Source organism: Callithrix jacchus, chromosome 1, assembly GCF_049354715.1.
Source record: "Callithrix jacchus isolate 240 chromosome 1, calJac240_pri, whole genome shotgun sequence".
NCBI lineage: Eukaryota > Metazoa > Chordata > Mammalia > Primates > Cebidae > Callithrix > Callithrix jacchus.
Window position 1 is genome coordinate 42,364,006 of NC_133502.1, and position 22,345 is coordinate 42,386,350.

The 22,345-nt window shown below is 36.8% G+C and overlaps 1 protein-coding gene across 8 annotated transcripts in view; it reads right to left on the minus strand.

Annotated features, from left to right (window-relative positions):
* The window catches only part of PIBF1 (progesterone immunomodulatory binding factor 1), a 256,111-nt gene that overhangs the window by 123,468 nt on the left and 110,298 nt on the right, over positions 1–22,345 (minus strand). For all 8 annotated transcript variants that reach the window (XR_013526041.1, XM_054252534.2, XM_078348275.1 and 5 more), the window contains one exon: positions 14,259–14,424. Coding sequence is in view for 7 of the 8 variants with exons in the window: in XM_054252534.2 (XP_054108509.2) it covers positions 14,259–14,424 (166 nt within the window). In the remaining variant the exon portion in view is untranslated. The remainder of the gene's footprint in view (positions 1–14,258; positions 14,425–22,345) is intronic.

Sequence of the window (22,345 nt, forward strand, 5' to 3'; positions counted from 1 at the left end):
GAAAAGGATTTATTTATAGTTCTTAGTGAGAAGAAATTACAATTTAATTTTCCTTAACTCACTTCAGGTTATTCCTTCAATTTTCAGCAAAACTTTCCCCCAAAGTAAACAAAACATTATCCCTCACTCTCCATATAAATTCCTTTGGAGAGTGGAGAAGGAATAAAATGGGACAACATTTTTACAGTGATGTCCAGTGTCTCGGGTTGGGTCAGAGAAAACAAAATGTGTGTTTTAGCATTATTTCTTCTTTATTCTTGTTTGTTGGGACTGTGTTATCTGGGGCTTACATGGATTTCATCACACTGGGATGAAATTTATTAAGGATCTCGTTGCTGATACCAATTCCACTGTTGAAAGAGAGTGTCAGTAGAGGCAGTGTTAAATGACTATTCCCACTGCAGAGATGATACTTTTTCATTTGTACCCCTCTTCTCCCAGCAAAAACACCACATAAACAAAAACTAAAGAAATGATTAGAGATAAGGAATCAAAATGCTGAAGATGGGATATTTTATTAGGTATTATTTTAAGAAGAGATTTTAAAAGTATTATGAGAGATAAAATTTTAAAAATCTCTTCATAACATGAAAGAGAAGTCCTGAGAAACTACTGATGTGGGATATGTCCCAATACCTCTGGTACCCCATATTAGAGAATTTTCTGTTTCTGTGGATTTGTCTGAGTGGTTGTTATACGTAAACCTATTACTGTTTCTGAAAAGCCAAAGAGAACTTGACTATTGGGCCCATGGAATACTATAATATTAAAGATTTTTTTTCATAAAAATCAATACATGAACATTTCAGTTTAAACATGGAAAAATAAAATAAGCCAATTAGTTTTAGGAATCCATTAAATGTCAAGTTCTTGCAGTAAAATTTTCCTTCCTTTGAATAATAGATTAACTGAATGATAATACAAAAATTAACTGTATGATAATACTAAATTAAATAATTTTGCTTAAACAGAGACAAATATATAAAGCCAATGTTTTGGGATCCTTTGCCAAATAATAATAAAGCAAAAATAAAAAATCCCCAAGTTAACAGTTAATAAGAATATTGGGATAAAAGCCCAAAAAAGTCCATTATCTTTTCCGTCATGAAATTATTTCTCTATAAATTAATTATAAATAAGAATTGTCTTAGAAATACTTTCCAGAATCCTCCCCACAACAAAAGATTCAAACGATGGTACTGTATTATTCTCAATCAAACCATTTATTCATCAAGTATTTACTGAGGATTCATTGTGAGAGAGGCATGGTGACACAGTGATACATGAATAACCCCTGTCTTCTCAAGGCTTCAGTTTAATAGAGGCACACAATGTTAAGAAATTCCCTCAAGTCTTAGTTTTATCAACCAGAAACTTTAGAACCATACCATTTCTTAGAAAGGTGTTTTCCATATAAGACCTTTAAACAAAGAGCATAATAATTACTAGTCACCTACATCCAGAGAACAAGTGGACAGATCTATTGCAAACTGCAAGTTGCAGTTTTTTGGAGGTTATAAAATCAGTTTGGTTTGTAACCAGCTAAAGGCAATAAAATAGGATGTGTGGGTGAACCACCTGCAACAGATTATGACTCTGCAGCATTTTCCTGAAGAAAGTATATGAAAAAAGTTTTAAATACTGAACACTGCTTTGCTTTTGTAGACAGACACCATCTACAAATTTGGCTTACGTCTTTTTAAACATACATATATATTTAATACACTTTTATGTTTTTCACTAAGGCTTTATTTCTGAGACCCGTTAGTTTCACTAATCAGAGTACTTTTCAGAAGTGCAATCTTGGAGAGATTATAAATATATATATATATTTTTTGAGACGGAATTTCGCTCTTGTTACCCAGGCTAGAGTGCAATGGTGTGATCTCGGCTCACCGCAACCTCCGCTCCTGGGTTCAGGCAATTCTCCTGCCTCAGCCTCCTGAGTAGCTGGGATTACAGGCACGTGCCACCATGCCCAGCTAATTTTTTGTATTTTTAGTAGAGGCGGGGTTTCACCACGATGACCAGGATGGTCTCGATCTCTTGATCTCGTGATCCACCGCGCCCAGCCTATAAATATTATTAAATACTGTGGTGGTTAAAAGTATGGGATTTAAAGTGAGGTTAGTCAGGTGTTGAGGTCTAATGACAGTTTAGTCACTTACTAGTTGTGTGATATTAAATAATATAACTTCTCTAGAATAAAAAAGTAGAAATAAAGTATTAAAATGAGTCAAGGCTGATTTTTTAACAACCCCTTAACTTAATGGTGTATTTCTTTGAAATATTTTATTTTCACCTTAAATATTAAAACAAAATCTAGAACATATAGCTGTGTAAAGGGATATTGTCACCTAGTACTATAAGTGTATTTTCCATATTATGTGGTCTTAAAATATCAAATGAATACCATTAAAAAAGAAATATTTTGCTGGGTGCAGTGGCTCATGCTTATAATCCCAGCACTTTGGGAGGACGACGCAGGTGTATCATCTGAGGTCAGGAGTTTGAAATCAGCATGCCCAACATGGTGAAACCCCATCTCTACTAAAAATACAAACATTAGCTAGGTTTGGTGGCACGTGCCTATAGTCCCAGTTATTTGAAAGGCTGAGGCACAAAAATCACTTGAATTTGGTAGGTGGAGGTTGTAGTGAACTGAGATGGAGCCACAGCACTCCAGCCACGGTGTTAAAGTGGGAGTCTGTCTCAAAAAAAAAGATAGAAATATTTTGGATAAATGACAAACATATGTAATACATGTATTTTCAGATTAAAGACAAACCAGTTGTATTTTGTGATATTTATCCTGTAACTGAATTGCATTATAAGTTGGGGGAAAATAACTTTAATATCCGATTTTCAGTTGAGAAAGGCTTTTACTTGCTTGAATAACTTTCAGTTTCTTTGCATTTTAGTTTCTCTTAATGACCTATAATTTCATATTTTTGTAACTGTAAAAGAAGCTTTCATATGCAGAAAGGAAAACTGGAAGAGTAAAATGCTTGAGTTTATTAGTGAGCACACTATTGTGGGGTCTGAGAAGTGAAAAAAAAATTATCTTTCATCCAACAAATAATTATCTTTTGGGAAAGGATATTTCATTTTCCTAGCATTTCCTAACTTTAACTAAAACAAAATTCTATAGCATCAAAATAGTATTTTGAGGACTTCTATGAATAGGTACTGAGCATAAATGGTTGTTTTATATGAGCCAAACAGATTCTCTATAACAACATTTTGAAGCAGTTGCTATTATTATTATTCCCAAAGAAAATGAGTAATTTATCCAGAGAGTGGTGAGTAACTGGGTTCAAATCTTAGGTCTTCTGAGCCTAAAGCCCGCAGGCCAATCCTTACCCAATACTGCTAGAAGAAATTCTATTTGGGTAGAAAAGAACTTCTGTTTTTTTTTTTTTTTTAATGATAAAACTAAGGAGAAAAGTTTTCAAATCCTACCAGTGCCCAACAGTAAGAACGTGTAGAGCAGTCCAATACCAGAGCCACTAGCTACATGCCACTAATTTTAATTTAATTAAGAAGCTTGGTTCCTAAATATCAACTAGCCACAAGTGCTAAATAGCCACATATGGTGAGTGGCTACTGAACTGGAGAGAGCAGATTAAAACATTTCCATCATTACAGGAAGCTCTATTCAAAGCCCTATTCAAAATTCTTAGTTTCCTGAAGATAGGAATCATTTCTTAAAATTTGTGTGTGTAATCAGGCCCAGCACAGTGCTTACCGCCTAACAGGTGCTCAGTTAGAAAGTACTGCATACTATCAATTCAATTAACTATGTGCCAGGCTCTGGCTGAGACCTAGGAACCTATTTTTAAAAAGGCCTTCATCTAGTGGGGAGAATGAAGAAATAAAAATCACCCATAATCATACCATTAAGAAATAAATTTTAATATCTGCATATATCTGGCCAGGTGTGGTGGCTCACACCAGTAATCCTAAACTTTGGGAGGCTGAGGCAGGGGGATCACTTGAGGTCTGGAGTTTGAAACCAGTCTGGCCAACATAGTGAAACTCTATCTCTACTAAAAATACAAAAAAATTAGCTGGGCATGGTGGCATATGCCTGTAATCTTAGCTACTTGGGAGGCTGAGGTGAGAGGACGGCTTAAACCTGGAAGGCAGGGCCGGGCGCGGTGGCTCAAGCCTGTAATCCCAGCACTTTGGGAGGCCGAGGCGGGTGATCACGAGGTCAACAGATCGAGACCATCCTGGTCAACATGGTGAAACCCTGTCTCTACTAAAAAAAAAAAAATACAAAAAATTAGCTGGGCATGGTGGTGTGTGCCTGTAATCCCAGCTACTCAGGAGGCTGAGGCAGGAGAATTGCCTGAACCCAGGAGGCGGAGGTTGCGATGAGCCAAGTCGCGCCATTGCACTCTAGCCTGGGTAACAAGAGCGAAACTCCATCTCACAAAAAAAAAAAACAAAAAACGGGAAGGCAGTGAGCCGAGATTGCGACACTGTACTCCAGCCTGGGAGACAGAGCGAGAGACTGTCTCAAATAAAAAAAATTGGATATATTTCCTGCAAACGTTTTTCTATGTATACTGATGATTTTCACTGAATATGTAAACCACAGTCAAGACCATACTAATTTCATAACTTCATTCCATGTTTTTAATGAGCCTTTTCCCCAATTCTAAAATACCCAGAACATGCAGTGCATGGACACAGCAAAATACACGATTTGTAATATGCCAATTAAAAACTTTATCTACTGTTAAAAATTTACTTCCAATTTTTACATAATAAATAATGCTGTGACATGTATCATTTATATAAATCTTTATATGTATCACTTACTATTTCCTTAGATAAAATTCCTTTAAGTAAAATTACTGGATCAGCTTTTTTTTTCTTTCCATTTTATTTTGGGAGTTTACTTAATATTTAAAAGCCGAGGAAAGATTATCACACCTTTGGCATATTGCATACTGAAGCAGAGACTATAGGTTCAGATGCCAACATTCAATTCTTTTTTTTTTTCTTAAGCCACATGGCCATTGTTATTGGAGTACAGGTGGTATTTGGTTACATGAGTAAGTTCTTTAGCGGTCATTTGTGAAATTCTGGTGCACCTATCACAGGAGCAGTATATACTGCACCATATTTGCAGTCTTTATCCACTGCCCCCATCTCACTATTCCCCTCAAGTCCCCAAAGTCCATTGTATCATTCTTACGCCTTTGTGTCCTCATAGCTTAGCTCCCACATATCAGTGAGAACATCTAATGTTTGGTTTTCCATCCTGAGTTACTTCACTTAGAACAATAGTCTCCAATCTCCTGAGTTACTTCACTTACAGTTACAGTCTCCAGTCTCATCCAGGTTACTGCAAATGCTATTAATTCATTTCTTTTTATGGCTGAGTAGTATTCCATCATAAATATATACACACTGTGATATATACATATCACAGTTTCTTTATCCACTAGATTGATGGGCATTTGGATTGGTTCCACGATTTTACAATTGTGAACTGTGCTGCTATAAACATGTGTGCAAGTATTTTTTTCCTAAAAATGACTTCTTTTCTTCTGAGTAGATACCCAGTAGTGGGACTGCTGGGTCAAATGGTAGTTCTTTCAGTTCTTTAAAGAATCTCCACACTGTTTTCCATAGCAGCTATACGAGTTTACATTCCTACCAGCAGTGTGGAGGTGTTCTCTGATTGCTGCATCCATACCAATATCTGTTTTTTTGCATTTTTTTGAGAGGGAGTCTTGCTTTTGTTGCCCAGGCTGGAGTACAGTGGCACGATCTCAGCTCACTGCAACCTTTTCCTCCTGGGTTCCAGTGATTTTCCTACTTCAGCCTCCAGAGTAGCTGAGATTATAGGTACCTGCCACCATGCCCAGCTAATTTTTAAATTTTTAATAGCTACTGGCTTTCACCATGTTGACTTGGCTAATCTCGAACTGACCACAGGTGATCTGCCCACCTTGGCCTCCCAAAATGCTGGGATTACAGCCATGAGCCACTGCACCCGGCTACTGTTTTTTTATTCTTTGATTATGGCCAATCTTGCAGGAGGTAAGGTGGTATCATATTGTGATTTTGATTTGCATTTTCCTAATCATTAGTGATGTTGAGCATTTTTTCACATTTACTGGCCATTTGTATATCTTCTTTGAGAATTGTCTATTCATGTCAATAGCCCACTTTTTGATGGAATTGTTTTTCCTAACTCTGTGAAGAATATGGTGGTATTTTGATGAGGATTGCATTGAATTTGGTGATTGGTCTTGGCAGTATGGTCATTTTCACAATATTGATTCTACCCATCCATGAGCATGAGATGTGTTTCCATTTGTTTGTGTCATCTATGATTTCTTTCAGCAGTGTTTTGTAGTTTTCCTTGTAAAGGTCTTTCAACTCCTTTGTTAGGCATATTCCTAAGCATGTTATTTTTTTTGCAGCTATCGTATAAGGAGTTGAGTTCTTGATTTGACTCTCCACTTGGTCCCTGCTGGTGTACAGAAGAGCTACTGATTTGTGTATATTTATCTTGTATCTGGAGACTTTGCTGAATTGTTTTATCAGTTCTAGGAGCTTTCTGGAGGAGTCCTTAGGGTTTTCAAGGTAAACAATCATGATGTCAGCAAACAGGGACAGTTTGACTTCCTCTACTGATTTGGATGCCTTTATTTCTTTCTCTTGTCTGATTGATCTGGCTAGGACTTCCAGTACTATGTTGAAGAGCAGTGGTGAGAGTGGGCATCCTTGTCTTGTTCCTGTTCAACTTTTCCCCATTCAGTATTATGTAGGCTGTAGGTTTGTCATAGATGGCTTTTATTACATTAAAGTGTGTCCCTTGTATGCTGATTTTGCTGAGGGTTTTAATCATAAAGGGAGGCTGGATTTTGTCAAATGCTTTTTCTACATCTGTTGAGATGATAATGTAATTTTTGTTTATAATTCTGTTTATGTGGTATATCACATTTATTGACTTGTGTATGTTAAACCATCCCAGCATTTCTGGTATGAAACCCACTTGGTCATGGTGGATTATCTTTCTCATATGCTGTTGGATTCAGTTAGCTAGTATTTTGTTAAAGATTTTAGCATCTATGTTAATCAAGGATATCGGTCTATAGTTTTCTTTTTTGGTTGTGTCCTTTCCCGGTTTTGGTATTAGATGATGCTGGCTTCACAGAATGAATTAAGGGTTCCTTCTTTCTCTATTTTGTGGAATACTGTCAAAAGAGTTGGTACCAATTCTCTCTGAATGTCTGATGGGATTCTGCTGTGAATCTGTCTGCTTGTGGAATTTGTTTCTGGTAATTTAAAAATTACTGTTTTAATCTGGCTGCTTGTTATTGGTCTGTTCAGGGTATCTAATTCTTCCTGATTTAAGCAAGGAGGGTTGTCTTTTTCCAGGAATTTATTCATCTCTTCTAGGTTTTCTAGTTTATGTGCATAGTAGCCTTGAATGATCTTTTGTATTTCAGTGGTGTCAGTTGTAATATCTTCTGTTTCATTTCTCAGTCAGGTTATTTGGATTCTCTCTCTTCTTTTCTTGGTTAATCTTGCTAATGGTCTATCAATTTTATTTATCTTTTCAAAGAACCAGCTTTTTCCTTCATTTACCTTTTGTATTTCTTTTTTTTTTGTTTCCATTTTGGTTAGTTCTGCTCTGATCTTGGTCACTTCCTTTCTTCTGCTAGCTTTGGGTTTGGTTTGGTCTTGTTTCTCTAGTTCCTTGAGGTGTGACCTTAGATGGTCTGTCTGTGCTCTTTCAGACTTTTTGATGCAGGTGTTTAGGGCTATGACTTTCCTCTTAGCATCGTTTTAGCCGTGTTCCAGAGGTTTTGATAGGTTGTGTCATTACTGTCATTCAGTTCAAACAATTTTTTAATTTCCATCTTGATTTCGTTTTTGACTCAATGCTCATTCAGGAGCAGGTTATTTAATTTCCATGTATTTCTGTGGTTTTGAAGGTTCTTTTTGGAGTTGACTTCCAGTTTATTCTACTGTAGTATGAGAGAGTGCTTGATATAATTTCAGTTTTCTTAAATTTATTGAAGCTTGTTTTATGGCCTATCATATGGTCTATCTTGGAGAAAGTTCCATGCGCTGTTGAATAGAATGTGTATTCTGCAGTTGTTGGATGAAATGTTCTGTTTATATCTGTTAAGTCCATTTGTTCCAAGGTACAGTTTAAATCCATTGTTTCTTTGTTGACTTTCTGTCTTGATAACCTGTCTAGAGCTGTCAGTAGAGTACTGAAGTCCCCCACTATTATTGTGTTGCTATCTCATTTCTTAGGTATATTAGTAATTGTTTTATAAACTTGGGAGCTCCAGTGTTAGGTGCATATATGTTTAGAATTGTGATATTTTCCTGTCTGACAAGGCCTTTTACAATTATATAATGTCCCTCTTTGTTTCTTTTAACCACTGTTATTTTTTTTTTAATTTTTTGCCTTTTTAAGAAAAATTGCACTTTAGGTTCTGGGGTACATGTGCAGATCATGCAGGACTGTTGCACAGGTACACACATGGCAAGGTGGTTTGCTGCCTCCTTCCCCGTCACCTATATCTGGCATTTCTCCCCATGTTATCCCTCCCCAAACTCTCCACCCCCTTATCCCTCACCTAGCACCCCCCAACAGACCCCAGTGTGTGACACTCCCCTCCCTGTGTCCATGTATTCTCATTGTTCAACACCCGCCTATGAGTGAGAATATGCAGTGTTTGATTTTCTGTTCTTGTGTCAGTTTGCTGAGAATAATTAACCGCTGTTACTTTCAAGTTTGTTTTGTCTGATATAAGAATAGCTACCCTGCTTGTTTTTGGTGTCCATTTGCACGAAATGCCTTTTTCCATCCCTGTAAGTTTACGTGAATCCTTTTGTGTTAGGTGTGTCCCCTGAAGGCCGCAGATAGTTGGTGAGTTCTTATTCTGCGGTTCTGTTATCTTTTAAGTGGAGTATTTAGGCCATTTATATCCAATGTTAGTACTGAAATGTGAGGCACAATTGCATTCATCATGCTCTTTGGTGCCTGTGTATTTTTTTTGTTTTTTGCTTTTTAATTTGTATTTTTTTTTTTTTAGGTCCTGTGTGATTTATGCTCTAAAGAGATTTTGTTCTGATATAGATTTAGAGCTCTTTTTAGCAGTTCTTGTAGTGGTGGCTTGGTAATGGCGAATTCTCTCAGTATTTGTCTGAAAATGACTGTATCTTTCCTTCATTTATGATGCTTAGTTTTGCTGGATACAAAATTCTTGGCTAAAAATTGTTTTGTCTGAGGAGGCTGAAGATAGGGCCCCAATCCCTTCCAGCTTGCAGGGTTTCTGTGGAGAAATCTGCTGTTAATCTGATAGGTTCTCCCTTATAGGTTACCTGGTGCTTCTGTCTCACAGCTCTTAAGATTCTTTTCTTTGTCTTAACTTTGGATAACCTGATGATGATATGCCTAGGCAAAAATCTTTTTGTGATGAATTCCCCACAAAATTCCCGCTAGTCTAGGTCTCTAGCAATGCCAGGGAAATTTTCCTCAATTATTCCCCCAAATGTTTTCCAAGCTTTTTTTTTCAGACCTCTGAACTTTTTATTGGCCTGTCTCCCCAAAAGGTCCCCTGCTTCTGCTGGCTTAATGTCTCAGAACTTTGGTGTCGTTGGTCTCAGACACCACTTTGCCATCCACTATCTGGCGGGTGGTGGTCTTTTGGATGGTTTCCATGGAGTTGCTGCTGTCCAGGGCATCGCCAAGACTGAAGTCCCTGCCATCTTCCAGCAGGTAACAGTAGGTGGCAATCTCAGCCTTCAGCTTGACCTTGATGTTCAGCAGGGCCTCGTACTCCTGGTCCCGGCGCTGTCCCTCTGCCCAGGTCTGTGCCAGCTCTGACTCCAGGTGCAGCAGGATCCCATTGAGTTGCTGCATCTGCAGGGTGTAGCAGGCCTCCACCTCCCCCAGGTTGTTCTCCAAGCTGATCTCATAGAGTCCAGGTCAATTTCCAAGGACTGAACCATACGTCTCAGCTGGTTGAGCGTCATCTCAGCTGCTCCAACCTCAGCGGACTGTGTAGTGACCACTTTGGTGCTCTCCTGAATCTGCTGGGACCAGTATTTGTCAAGCTCCTCTTGGTTCTTCCGAGCCAGCTCGTGATATTGAGCCCAGATGTCTGCTGTGATCTTGGTGAGGTCCTGAGATTTGGGGGCAGGTACCTCCACGGTCAACCCAGAGCTAGCAATCTGGGCTTGCAGGCCAGTATTTACAAAGATCTTAGCCCTCAGGTCCTTGATGGTCTTGAATAATAGCCCCAGTCTCTGACCTGGGTCCCTTCTTCTCCAGATGCTCCAGGATTTTGCTCTCCAGCTTCTAGTTCTCAGTCTCCAGGCTCCTCAATCTGTCCAGGTATGAGGCCAGGCAGTCATTCAGGCTTTGTATGGTCTCCTTTTTGTTCTGGATGCCTCCCATTCCTGCCACAGTCCCAGCCATCCCTGCAGCCAGGCCCCTGGCCCCCATGCCACCCCAGAAGCTGGTGGAGCGAGACACAGAGATACTGGAACCAGAGTCCCTGGCGCCTGCACAGACGCTGGCTGCACTGCTGACTGGCCTGGCACTGTAGCTGGGAACCTGGACGGGAGCCTACGGACTGGTAGTTGGTGGAGAATGTGAAGCGAGTGGTGAAGCTCATGCTGCCCAGGGAGAAGAGCAAGAGGACAGGACTTAGGCTTTACCGACGACCTTTTCAAGCTTTCAGGATTGTCTTCTTCCTCAGGAACACTGATTATTCTTTGTTTGGTCGTTTAATATAATCCCAAACTTACCGGAGGCTTTGTTCATATTTTCTTATTGTTTTTTCTTTGTCTTTGTCAGATTGGGTTAATTTGAAGACCTTTTCTTTGAGCTCTGAATTTCTTTCTTCTACTTGTTCATTTCTATTTCTAAGACTTTCCAGAGCACTTCACATTTCTAAAAGCATGTCCAAAGTTTACAGAATTTTTGATTGTTTTTTTTCTTTAAGCTATTTCCTTGAATATTTCTCCCTTCACTTCTTATATAGTTTTTTGAATTTCCTTGCACTAGGCTTTGTCTTTCTCTGGTTCCTCCCTTATTAGCTTAATAACTAACCTCCTGAATTCAGTTACATCAGGGATTTCTTCTTGGTTTGGATCCACTGCTGGTGAACTAGTGTACTTTTTGGAAGGTGCCGATGAGCCTTGTTTTGATGAGGGTTGGTTTTCTGGTTCCTTTTCACTTGGGTAGGCTCCGTTAGAGGCAAGGTCAAGAGTTGAAGGCTGTTGTTCAGATTCTTTTGTCCCACAAGGCATTTCCTTGATGTAGTACTCTCCCCCTTTTCCTGTGGATGTGGCTTCCTATGAACTGAACTGGAGTGACTGTTGCCTTTCTTCTGGGTCTAGCCACCCAGCAGAGTCTAACCAGCTCTGAGCTGGTACTGGGGGTTTCTGCATAGAGTCTTATGATGTGAACTGTCTATGAGTCTCTCCATCATGGATACCAGCACCTATTCAGGTGGAGGTGGCAGAGGGTACAATGGACTCCATGGTATTTCTTAGCTTTGGAGGTTTAATGCTCTATTTTTGTGCTGGTTGGCTCCTGCCAGGAGGTGGTGCTTTCCAGAAAGCATCAGCTATGTGGAGAATGACCAGCAGTGGGTGGGGCTCCAGATCTCCCAAGATTATATGTCCTTTGTCTTCTGCTACCAGGGTGGGTAGGGAAGGACCATCAGGTGGGGGTGGGGCTAGGTGTGTCAGAGCTCAGACTCTCGCTGGTGGGTCTTGCTATAGCTGCTTTGGGGAATGGGAGTGAGATTCCCAGGTCACAGGAGTTGTGTACCTAGGAGGATTATGGCTGCCTGCTGAGTCATGCAGGTTGTCAGGGAAGTGGGGGAAAGCTGGCAGCCATAGGCCTCACCCAGCTTTCACAAAAACTGAAGGGCTAATCTCTCTCTCACTGTGTTCCATGCAACAGCCCATGCAACAGTTTGTTTCCAGGCCGAGAACGAACAGGGCTTGAAAACTTGTCCGAACCTTTCTACCTCCCAGAGTATCTGGGGTGTCTTCCGGGCCTTGCAGGTGCAGTCCGTTTCCTTGAGGTGGGTCCTTTCAGGATTGCTGGTTTGTTCTTGAAGTGAACCTGGAGCTAAAATTCACAATCTGGATCAACTTTTTAAGCCCTTTAACGTAGATTACCATAGTGTCCAGAAAGGCTGTTCCCTTTTTCTAACTCATGAGATTTCCCACTTAATGGTCTTGCCAGCACTATAAAAACAACACACAGACCTATATAAAGGTAAGAAAAAAGATTAAATTTACATTTCTTTTTTTTTTTTTCTTTTAATTTATTTAAAGTCAGGGTTTCACCATGTTGGTCAGGCTGGTCTTGAACTCCTGACCTCAGATAATCCACCGCCTTGACCTCCAAAGTGCTTGGATTACAGGCGTGAGCCACCATGCCCAGCCTTAAATTTATATTTCTGTAATTATCAGTGAGAATTCACATTTTCATTTATTATTAGTAATTTGCATTTCTTTTCTTGGAAATGGCCCATTCCTTTTTTTCCACTTATTTATGCAGAAGGGGAAGGCATGTTCTCTTGATAAAATATCTTTTAAAATTAAGGACATAAGCCCTTGCTCATATTTAACCCAAATATTTTTCAGTTCTATTTTGCCTTTAAATTATATTTTTAAAATAAATTCAGGTTTTATTTTTCCTATGATTTCTTTCCTTACTTTCATCAGATTAACAGATGTAAACATCAGATATAATTTCATCTGTATTTACTTTTTAAGTTTTTTTTTTTTGACAGTCTTGCTCTGTTACCCAGGCTAGAGTGCAGTGGCGTGATCTCAGCTCACTGCTGCCTCAACTTCCTGGGCTCAAGCAATCCTCCCTACCTGAACCCCAAAGTAGCTGGGACTACAGGTGTGCACCAACAAACCTGGCTAATTTTTATGGTTTTTTAGTACAGAAGGGGTTTCACTATGTTGGCCATGCTGGTCTCGAACTTCTGACCTCAGGTAATCCACCCACTTCAGCCTCTCAAAGTGCTAGATTTACAGGCATGAGCCACTGCACCTGCTCATCTGTATTTACTTCTAATACTTTTATACATATAGTGTGTCTTGTGTAGCTATAAAAGTGTGTAACTATAAAAGTGTGTGTGTGTGTGTGTACATATGTACATATATATGTAGCTTAGCCATCTGAGTTTAATTTTGCTATATGGTATGAGGTATTGATTCAACTACTTTCTCTAAATATTCAAATGGTTATCACAGTATCATTTATTGTGCAATCCATACTTTCTCTACTGATTTGAAACATGACCTTTACCATGTATAAATTTTTTTTTTTTTGAGAAGGAGTTTCGCTCTTTTTACCCAGTTGCTGGAGTGCAATGGCATGATCTTGGCTCACCGCAACCTCCATCTCCTGGGTTCAAGCAGTTCTCCTGCCTCAGCCTCCTGAGTAGCTGGGATTACAGGCGCGCACCACCATGCCCAAATAGTTTTTGTATTTTTAGTAGAGATGGGGTTTCATCATGTTGACCAGGACGGTATCGATCTCTTGACCTTGTGATCCACCCATCTCGGCCTCCCAAAGTGCTGGGATTATAGGCGTGAGCCACCACGCCCGACCTAAATTCTTAAATTTATGTAAATGTGTTTTGAAGCTTTACATTTTGTAACATTTGTGAACTAATTTTGTGTGCAATTTAATTATTCTTGCCTCAGAACACACTTTAAAATGTGATACGTATTTCCATTACTTCTTTTTAAAAAGCACTTTTAAAATATTAACTATTCTGTATTTGTTTTTCCTTCCAGTAGCACTATAGAATTATTTTCAGTTAAAAAATATGCTGGCATTTCATTAGACATAAACATATCATATTACTTGATGAAAACTGAAAAACTGTATACTTCATTCCCTCCCAGAAACATGGCAATTCATTTCATATGTCAGTGAAGCTCTATAGTTTTCTTCATATAGATTCTGCACTGTTCTTATTAAAAATATTCCAAGTCATATATATTTTTGGTTGCTATTGTGAATGAGATCTTTTCTTGCTTTTTTTGTTTTCCAACCATTCCAGTATTTTTCAGTATACGTCTTTCTAAAATACATATTTCCTTGTGTTTTTTTCTGTGCAGGGTGGTGCCACATCCTATAGGAGAAATAAAGCTCAATATAATCTTGTACTTAGGGAGCTTACATGCCATGCTAATGTTGAAAGAAAGGCTTGTACATGTACCTCCAATTTTTTCTGATATTTTTCACATTCCAATTGACACTGTGTGAGATTTCTTGCCGTTTCCTCTTGTAGAAGTTGAACACGCTCACTTTCAAAAGATTTTAACTTACTTTGATGGAGAAATTCTGTTACTTTGTTTTCTGTACTAAGCTGTAGTTCTCTGTACCTGCAAGAAGCAGAATGGTTATGCCACTCTACAGAAAGCAGTCTTAGTGACTTATATAAACATAAACTTCTACATTTTCTACTCCCCCATATTTATGCAGTTAATAATTTATATTTATTCAGCAAAGCTTTTATAAATAGTTTAGATAGGTATATATATGAAAATATGTAATTCCAGTGAGCATATCAATTAACTTTCACCATTCTACCCTTATTTTCATTCCTTCCACTCCAAAATATTTCCTATTATTTTGTACATTTAAAATAAAAAATGGCAAGAGCAAATTTCAGTTCTATTGTTTAGAATGATTTAATTTCTATACTTTTCATAGGTCTTCTTAAATCTATGGCATTGTTTCTAAGCTTGTTATTTCATCCTAAGTCTAAATAATATCAGATGGAGAAGAAAGCCATGAAATATGCACATTAAACTACAAATTCATAAAACACTAGTAAAATAAACTTAGTAAATATACATATATCTTGACATTACAAGAAAAAAAAGTAATGTGTAAACTGTGAAGATAAATACAGACCTACAAGTAGGCTATTACAAGTCAGATAAGAAACATTCTCTTCATTCCATAGGTATAACTAGTAATAAAAACCATTTCCACTTAACATATAAATCACTACCTATTATAAGTTAGAAAATACTTAAGGTTGACTGTATTCTAACAGAAAGCAAAATACAGACATACTATGTCTTTTCAGGGAGCTATTATATACCCGGTATAATGCTAGATGTTATTAAAATTCATTTATTCAAATATTTATTGAGCTAGTCAGTATGCTAGGTAGTGCATATACATCGGTAGATAAAATATTGCTTTTTAAAAGGGCAGTTTTCTGGGGAAAACAGGTAAATAAACATGAAAATTCAATGGAGTATGGTAAGTGCTTCAATAGGGTAATCCCTAGGTTCAAGTTCAATGGGAACATATATGAAGGACACCTAACTGTTTGTTAGACCTAACTCAGTAGGGTGTGTGTGTGTGTGTGTGTGTGTGTGTGTGTGTGTGTGTAAGGCAGGAGGAGTTAAGGGGTGGGAAGTGTTCTAGGGAGAAGAAACGTGAGATATGTGCAGGGCAGGGAAGCAGAGAGCAGAGTCTGTTTTATCTATGGTATCTCATTTAATCCTTACGACAGACCTGCTAGGTATTTTGCAGATGAAGAACCTGAGGCTCAGAGAGGTCAAATAATTTCTTTAACAGGAACACACTGCTAGTACACTTCAGGTTGGGTCTCAAACCCAATTTTATATTACACTTCACAGCAATAGTCTTTCTGCTATTATATAATATTCTTAGCTGATATTTCTGAGGTAAGATAAACTTTAAAATGCTTTTTAAAGGCTATTTCACTCCTGTAAGTGAAAATAATATTCAAAATATAATTAGAGAAAATGGGCATTAGATATACACCATGGGCTACCTCACGTCTGGCACTCTCTTATTCAGATTGGTGGAAGTGCCATACAACGCACATTCCACATTAATATACAGTGAAGCTTTAAAGTGAATGTCAGTTTTTGTGATTAACTTTTTTGGAAAATCCTGGCATTAATTATGTAAAACTCTTTACAGTTTTATTTAAAAATTCCTTTTTATGTAGAAAAGCAAACCTGATAAATTTTTTATTGAGATGTAATTCATACCCCATAAAATTCACTCTTTTAAAGTACACAAATCTGTTTTTAGCTTATTTACAAAATTGCACATCATTATCTAATTAAAAACATTTTAATTACCTTAAAAAATTCCTATGTCCATTATTCACTCCCCATTCTCCTCTTCATCCAGGCCTGACAACCACTGATCTACTTTTTGTCTCTAAAAGTTTGCTTACTCTGAACATTTCATATAAATGCAATCATATAATATGTGGCCTTCTCATGTTTTCAAGGTTCACTCATGCTGTAGCATGAATCAACATTTCATTCCTTTTTATGACTGAATAACATTCAATTGTATAACTATATCACATTTTGCTTATCCATCATCAGTTTGGACGTTTGGACTGTTTCTGATTTTGGGCTATGATGAATAATGCCACCATAAACATTTATGTACAAGTTTTTGTGTAAACATAAATTCATTTCTCTCGGTTATATATCTAGAAACAGAATTGCTATGTCATATGTCACTCTATTTTTAACTTTCTGAGAAACTGCCAAACTTTTTTTTTTTGTTTTGAGATGGAGTTTTGCTCTTGTTGTCCAGGCTGGAGTATAATGGCACGATCCCAGCTCACCGCAAAGTCCATCTCCTAGGTTTAAGCGATTCTCCTGCCTCAGTCTCCTGAGTAGTTGCGATTACAGGCATGTGCCACCATGCCCAGCTAACTTTTGTATTTTTTTTTTTGTAGAGACAGGGTTTCTCCCTGTTGGTCAGGCTGGTCTTGAACTCCTGACCTCAGGTGATCCAACTGCCTCGGCCTCCCAAAGTTCTGGGATTACAGATGTGAGCACCATGCCCGGCCAAAACTGCCAAACATGTTTCCAACATGGTTGCACCATTTTACATCTCCATCAGCAATAATGAGGGTTCCAATCTCTCCAAAATTCTAAACAACACTTACCATTGTCTGCCACACATTGATTATTCGTCCTAGTGTGTGTGAAGTGGTAAAAAAAAAAATACCCTTAACTAAAAACAATTTATTAATTTAAGGCAAGCTGTTTTATAAATATAAATGCATTAAATGTGTGAAATCAATACTTTGTTAGACTAGAACACACATAGACCACATTATAAAATAAATTCTATTCCTTGACATGTACGGGTAAAAAAAAAAGCTAAAAAAAATTCTGGATAAGTAATTTAGAATGATATTAATCTTTAAGATAATTTATTTTAAAAAGATTAAACTGTACATTTTTCCTTTTATGGATTCAGGATGTTGTTGCTTCGGATATCAATGCCAACTACAAACAGGTAATTAAAGACTTAGTTTTTAGCATCACATGTTTTTATTCATTACATGTTACCTGAAAATTATTTTTTCTTTATATTGAAAAGTTAAACAGTAAACAATATTTAGATATTCAGAGTACAGAAAATTTAACAGAAGTTAAACAATAATAAACCATTTGGTGATAATGAGAATTATCTCCTAGAAATCTGGATATAGTAAGTTTCATAAATTGAAGCTTCATAAAAAGAATTCTAAAGGACTTCTTTAGAATTCTTTGAAATTCTAAAGAAGAATGTTGTTTACATAATTGAAAGAATCTGCCTCAAATTATTATACTTGTGTAATTATTTTAATTTGTTAAACTGAACTCTGAAAACGTGGAACAAATATAGCTACAAAAGTACCTCCAGCAGTGAGGAACTGATGATACCCAGCAGCTAGTTTCGGGTAACTCCCACTTAACTTGTTTTGCTAATATAATCCGGCACATTTTACTTTGTTGACTCAGACTTCTCATCTCATACTCTCAATCTGAACATCTTAACTGAGGTAAGTCAGTATTATTCATACATTAACAACTTCATGTTTGAGATTCTAATTTATTAGCATAGTAACCTTAAGAGGTCAAATTTTCCACACAGAATCTCTACCTATCCTCACAACCATCTCATACCCAGGCCCAAAATTTGGTTCCATTTATCTTTATGCTACATTTGTAACTGGGTTTTTAGTTTTCATGAGACCCACCAATATATCACATACTACTTTAAAAATAACAGAAAGGACAAGAACTAACAGTTTTCTCTAAAGGAACAGACACTGCAACAGCAATTCTGGGGTTGGAAGTACAGGGAGGAAAAAAAAATGTTAAAAGGTGAAAATCAGCTATTATACAGGGAGCTACAAAGAAAGTAACCCATAAGAAGTGTCTCAGGCTAGGATGAATTAAACTCCCAGTAGCAGAACATGTTCTGTGATGCTGAGAAGTAACCACAGGAGAGACATCAATGTTACACTCGTGTCTCAGGATTAGAAAAACGTATTTGGTAATAAAAGCACTGGATAAAACATCAAATAACAGATTTTCATAACAAAATTTATATTGGCAGTCTTTACACATAGACTACAAGGGAAGTTTTACTTGTTATACTCTGATATATTAAGCCATCCATGAACATGGTTTATTCCCAACTCTTATTAACAAGGCCATCATTGAGTAATAAGGTGAAAACCCATATTTAACCCATTTAACCACTTATTTAATTTCATTTCTTTATTTTGATGAGAAACAACTGATCTTTGAATTCTGTCCATAAAATGTTCACAGCTTGTACTACATTAAAAATATTGAACCCAGCTATCAAATCTCATTTGGTAAACAGGCATTCTAAGGCAGAATACCTAAAAAGTATTAAAACTCAGTGGTGAGGTTCATGTAATCAATCACCACGGCCAGAATATGGAACTTGCTTTAAGAAATTTAACTGATCTAGGTTGGAAGTAAGACAGTGTAACAGTGGAGGAAAAGCATTTATCTGTATGTGGCAGGACAACTGCGTGCAGATAAACAGATCAGGGGAAGTAAGACCCTGCCCCAAGGTAGATTGGCAAAAGAAGTTAAAGCAAAGTCAGAAGATCCCCAATACTGGTAAAGGTTCAGGGGAGGATTTTTAGTATTAAGTCATTAGGTAAATTAACTAAAAACAAAGCACTAAAAGATACTTTCAACTTCTTGTTAAAATATGAAGAGATGGGTCAATAGAGAGAACACTGAAGCTTGGAAGAATACACAGAAGTAGGTAGTCACAGATAGACCACTGAGTACTTTGTATAAGCAGGAAAATTTAATTTTAAATTTCTTAAGCAAGTGAGGCAGAGGTTGGTAAACTTTGTACACTTGAAAGGAGTTCTGTGAAACAAGGATGGGCCTGAATCTCCAGATAGGAAGTCTTTGGTGGATTCAGCTGTAAGAAACTGGAGTTGACAAGGACAGAAGCTGACACTTCTAGTGAACCAAGAATTCAATCTTGCTCACAAAAATAAGTTGTTTATATCTTCATAAATTTCCTTCTTCTCTGCATAGGTAAAAATTTTCAAATTTATTTTCAATTCTAGAAATAATTTATCAAATCCAATTTGAGGATAAAAACTCCAAACATCACAAATAGAGATGACAGATTTAATTTTAGGTATTTTTTTGTAGAGACAGGTTCTTATTACATTGCTCAGGCTGGTCTCGAAATCCTGGGCGTGAGCCATCCTATCTCAGCCTCCCAAAGTTGTGGGATTACAGGCATGGGTCACTGCACGCAGCCCAGACCTCTATCACTACTTTCAATTCCATTTCTCCTTTGAGTGATAATCACTGTTTTTAGTTTTCTGTGTATCTTTCTAAAAGGTCTTTTTAAAAAACATGCATGTATACCACATATGAATTGATAGATCAGTTTTCTTTTTTTTTCTTAAACAAATGGCATCATATCATACATATTATTATCTGTAACTTCATTTTTTTCATGTAGGCTGTCTTGGGATCAAATTTTTCCATGTCTATACCTCATTCTTTCATTTGCTATATAATAGACCACAAATGTGGACATAATCATTTAATCAATTCTAAACTGATTACAATTTAGATTGTTTCAAAATGCTTCAAAGTATTATACACAGTGCTTCAAAGATCATCCTAAGAATTGCCTCCCATGCACAAGTAAATGTCTAAGAAAGATAACAGGAAGTGAAATTGTTGGGTAAAAAGATTTGAAATTTTGAATACGCACATTTTCCCTCCCAAATGGCTACATCAATTTAAAATGCAACTGTAAGTATATGAAATATGGTTTTTCCATATCTTCACCAATATTTGGTATTATTCTCTATGTTTGCTACGCATATTACACATGAATTACAATTTCATATAGAATTTGCTATACTTTCCCCAATATTATAACTTAAAAATCTTGTTATTAAACCTCCTTCAAAAATATTTTGAGTTGGCCTCACAATTTTCAATTCTCAACAATTCTTTCATTGTTAAATAGGTAACCTCTTCCCAATTTCTCACCCACTGTTCACAACAAACAGTATACCCAGTTTATTCATCTACTGAATGCAATGGGATTTATTCTGGTTGAATTTACAGAAACAAAACAAAAATTTGAAGGAAGAAAACTGTTAAAAGTTATTCCGGCCAGGCACAGTGGCTCACGCCTGTAATTCCAGCACTTTGGGAGGCTGAGATGGGTGGATCACGAGGTCAGGAGTTCAAGACCAGCCTGGCCAAGATGGTGAAACCCCATCTCTATTATTTAAAAAAAAAAAAAAAAAAATTAAAAAGAAAATGTTATTCCAAGGACTGTGCTAAAAATAACTGAATTGAGCAATACCAACACTGTCAGAAAAAGCATGTAGGCTTCTACTATCCAGACTTTGGCAAAGGGTATTACTTGTGTCCATATATTCTGATGTTTTTAAAAATAAAAAACTTGACTCATTATATACACATTTAGACATGAATCATGGATATATCTAAAATCACACAAGGACATTTAGAGTTACATAAAAAGAAAGGAAGTGTACATCTTGAAGAAATAATATCCCATACCGGTAAAGATATCTGAGAAAAGAGAAGTGAGAGGAGAAAATTAGATGTTTTTACATTACATGGTTCAACTTAAAATTAATTTTACTGAAGGCAACTCAAAAATGTTTTTATATGAGAAATTTAAAAAATAAAATAATTAAGCACTTTCTATTTAAATAATTTTGGCTCAGATATATCTTTTACTTCTCACAACAAAGTGTTATTAGCTAAACAGAGATGAAAGTATTACTACATAAGTGTATAGTATAGGTCTTTGTTTAGTTATTTTTTTTATATCCTGAAAACATTTAAAAGATCTCAGAATACAAAAATAAGCACCCTTACCATATTATACTCAATCTATAACTTCTAACTGGGTCCCAGTTCAAGCAATTCTCCTACCTCAGCCTCCCAAGTAGCTGGGGTTACAGGCATGAGCCACCATGCCCAGCTAATTTTTGTATTTTTTGGTAGAGGTGCGGTTTCACCATGTTGTCCAGTCTGGTCTTCAACTCCTGACCTCATGATCTGCCCGGCTCAGCCTCCCAAGGTGTTAGGATTACAGGCATGAGCCACTGCATCTGGCCACACATATATATTTATATCATAACTTACAGAGAATATATCTGAAATTATTTTCCTTTCATGTTGTTAAAATACAAAATATTAGCTTAGAGATTTTACTTTCATCAATTACTGCTACCTATTGTTCTACCAATTGTTTTCTTTTGCTTTTTAGTAATCTGTATATTTAAAAATTTTAAATATATACCTAGATACTGAACCACAAATATCTTCAATGAAAATTAGGGGAACAATTACATTAGTTTAAAAATGTACACATAAAATTATAGTGCCAAAAGATGTCCAGTGAGTTGGAACAACTATAGAGAAAGAGAGTTCTAGTAACTCAAGTGTCTCTCTTTCAACTGTGAAAGTTTCCAAATTGAAAAGGAAGAAGGTAAGGAAAACTTATAAAGCCAATATAATTGTGGCAACAATGATTACTAAAGAACATGAGAGAGGAATTTAAAAGGAGTTTGGGTATTTCCCCAAATGTTTCTGCCATTTAGATGGCTTCTTCAACCAGTTCACTTCTCAGCTGCAATACTACATCTGTCATTTTTGGCTTACAAGCTAATTCTTAAATGAATGTGAGAGGTCTTTTTTTTGCTGAGTTAAAAACGCTGAGTATGTTTGACAACTGTACCATGGATTTATAAGAATTTCAAGCATGTATCTGGAGTAATTCAATGCATCTATCATATCATGATCAAATAAAATATGTAATGTCATTAATAAAATAAATGTGTAGTAACATTTAGTCATCTTATGAAGGCAAAAAATAGGTACTACAGGTATGTGAAGAGTACTTAACTGAAACAAATGTAAGGAGAGGAATGTTGCCATAAAATAAAGCATG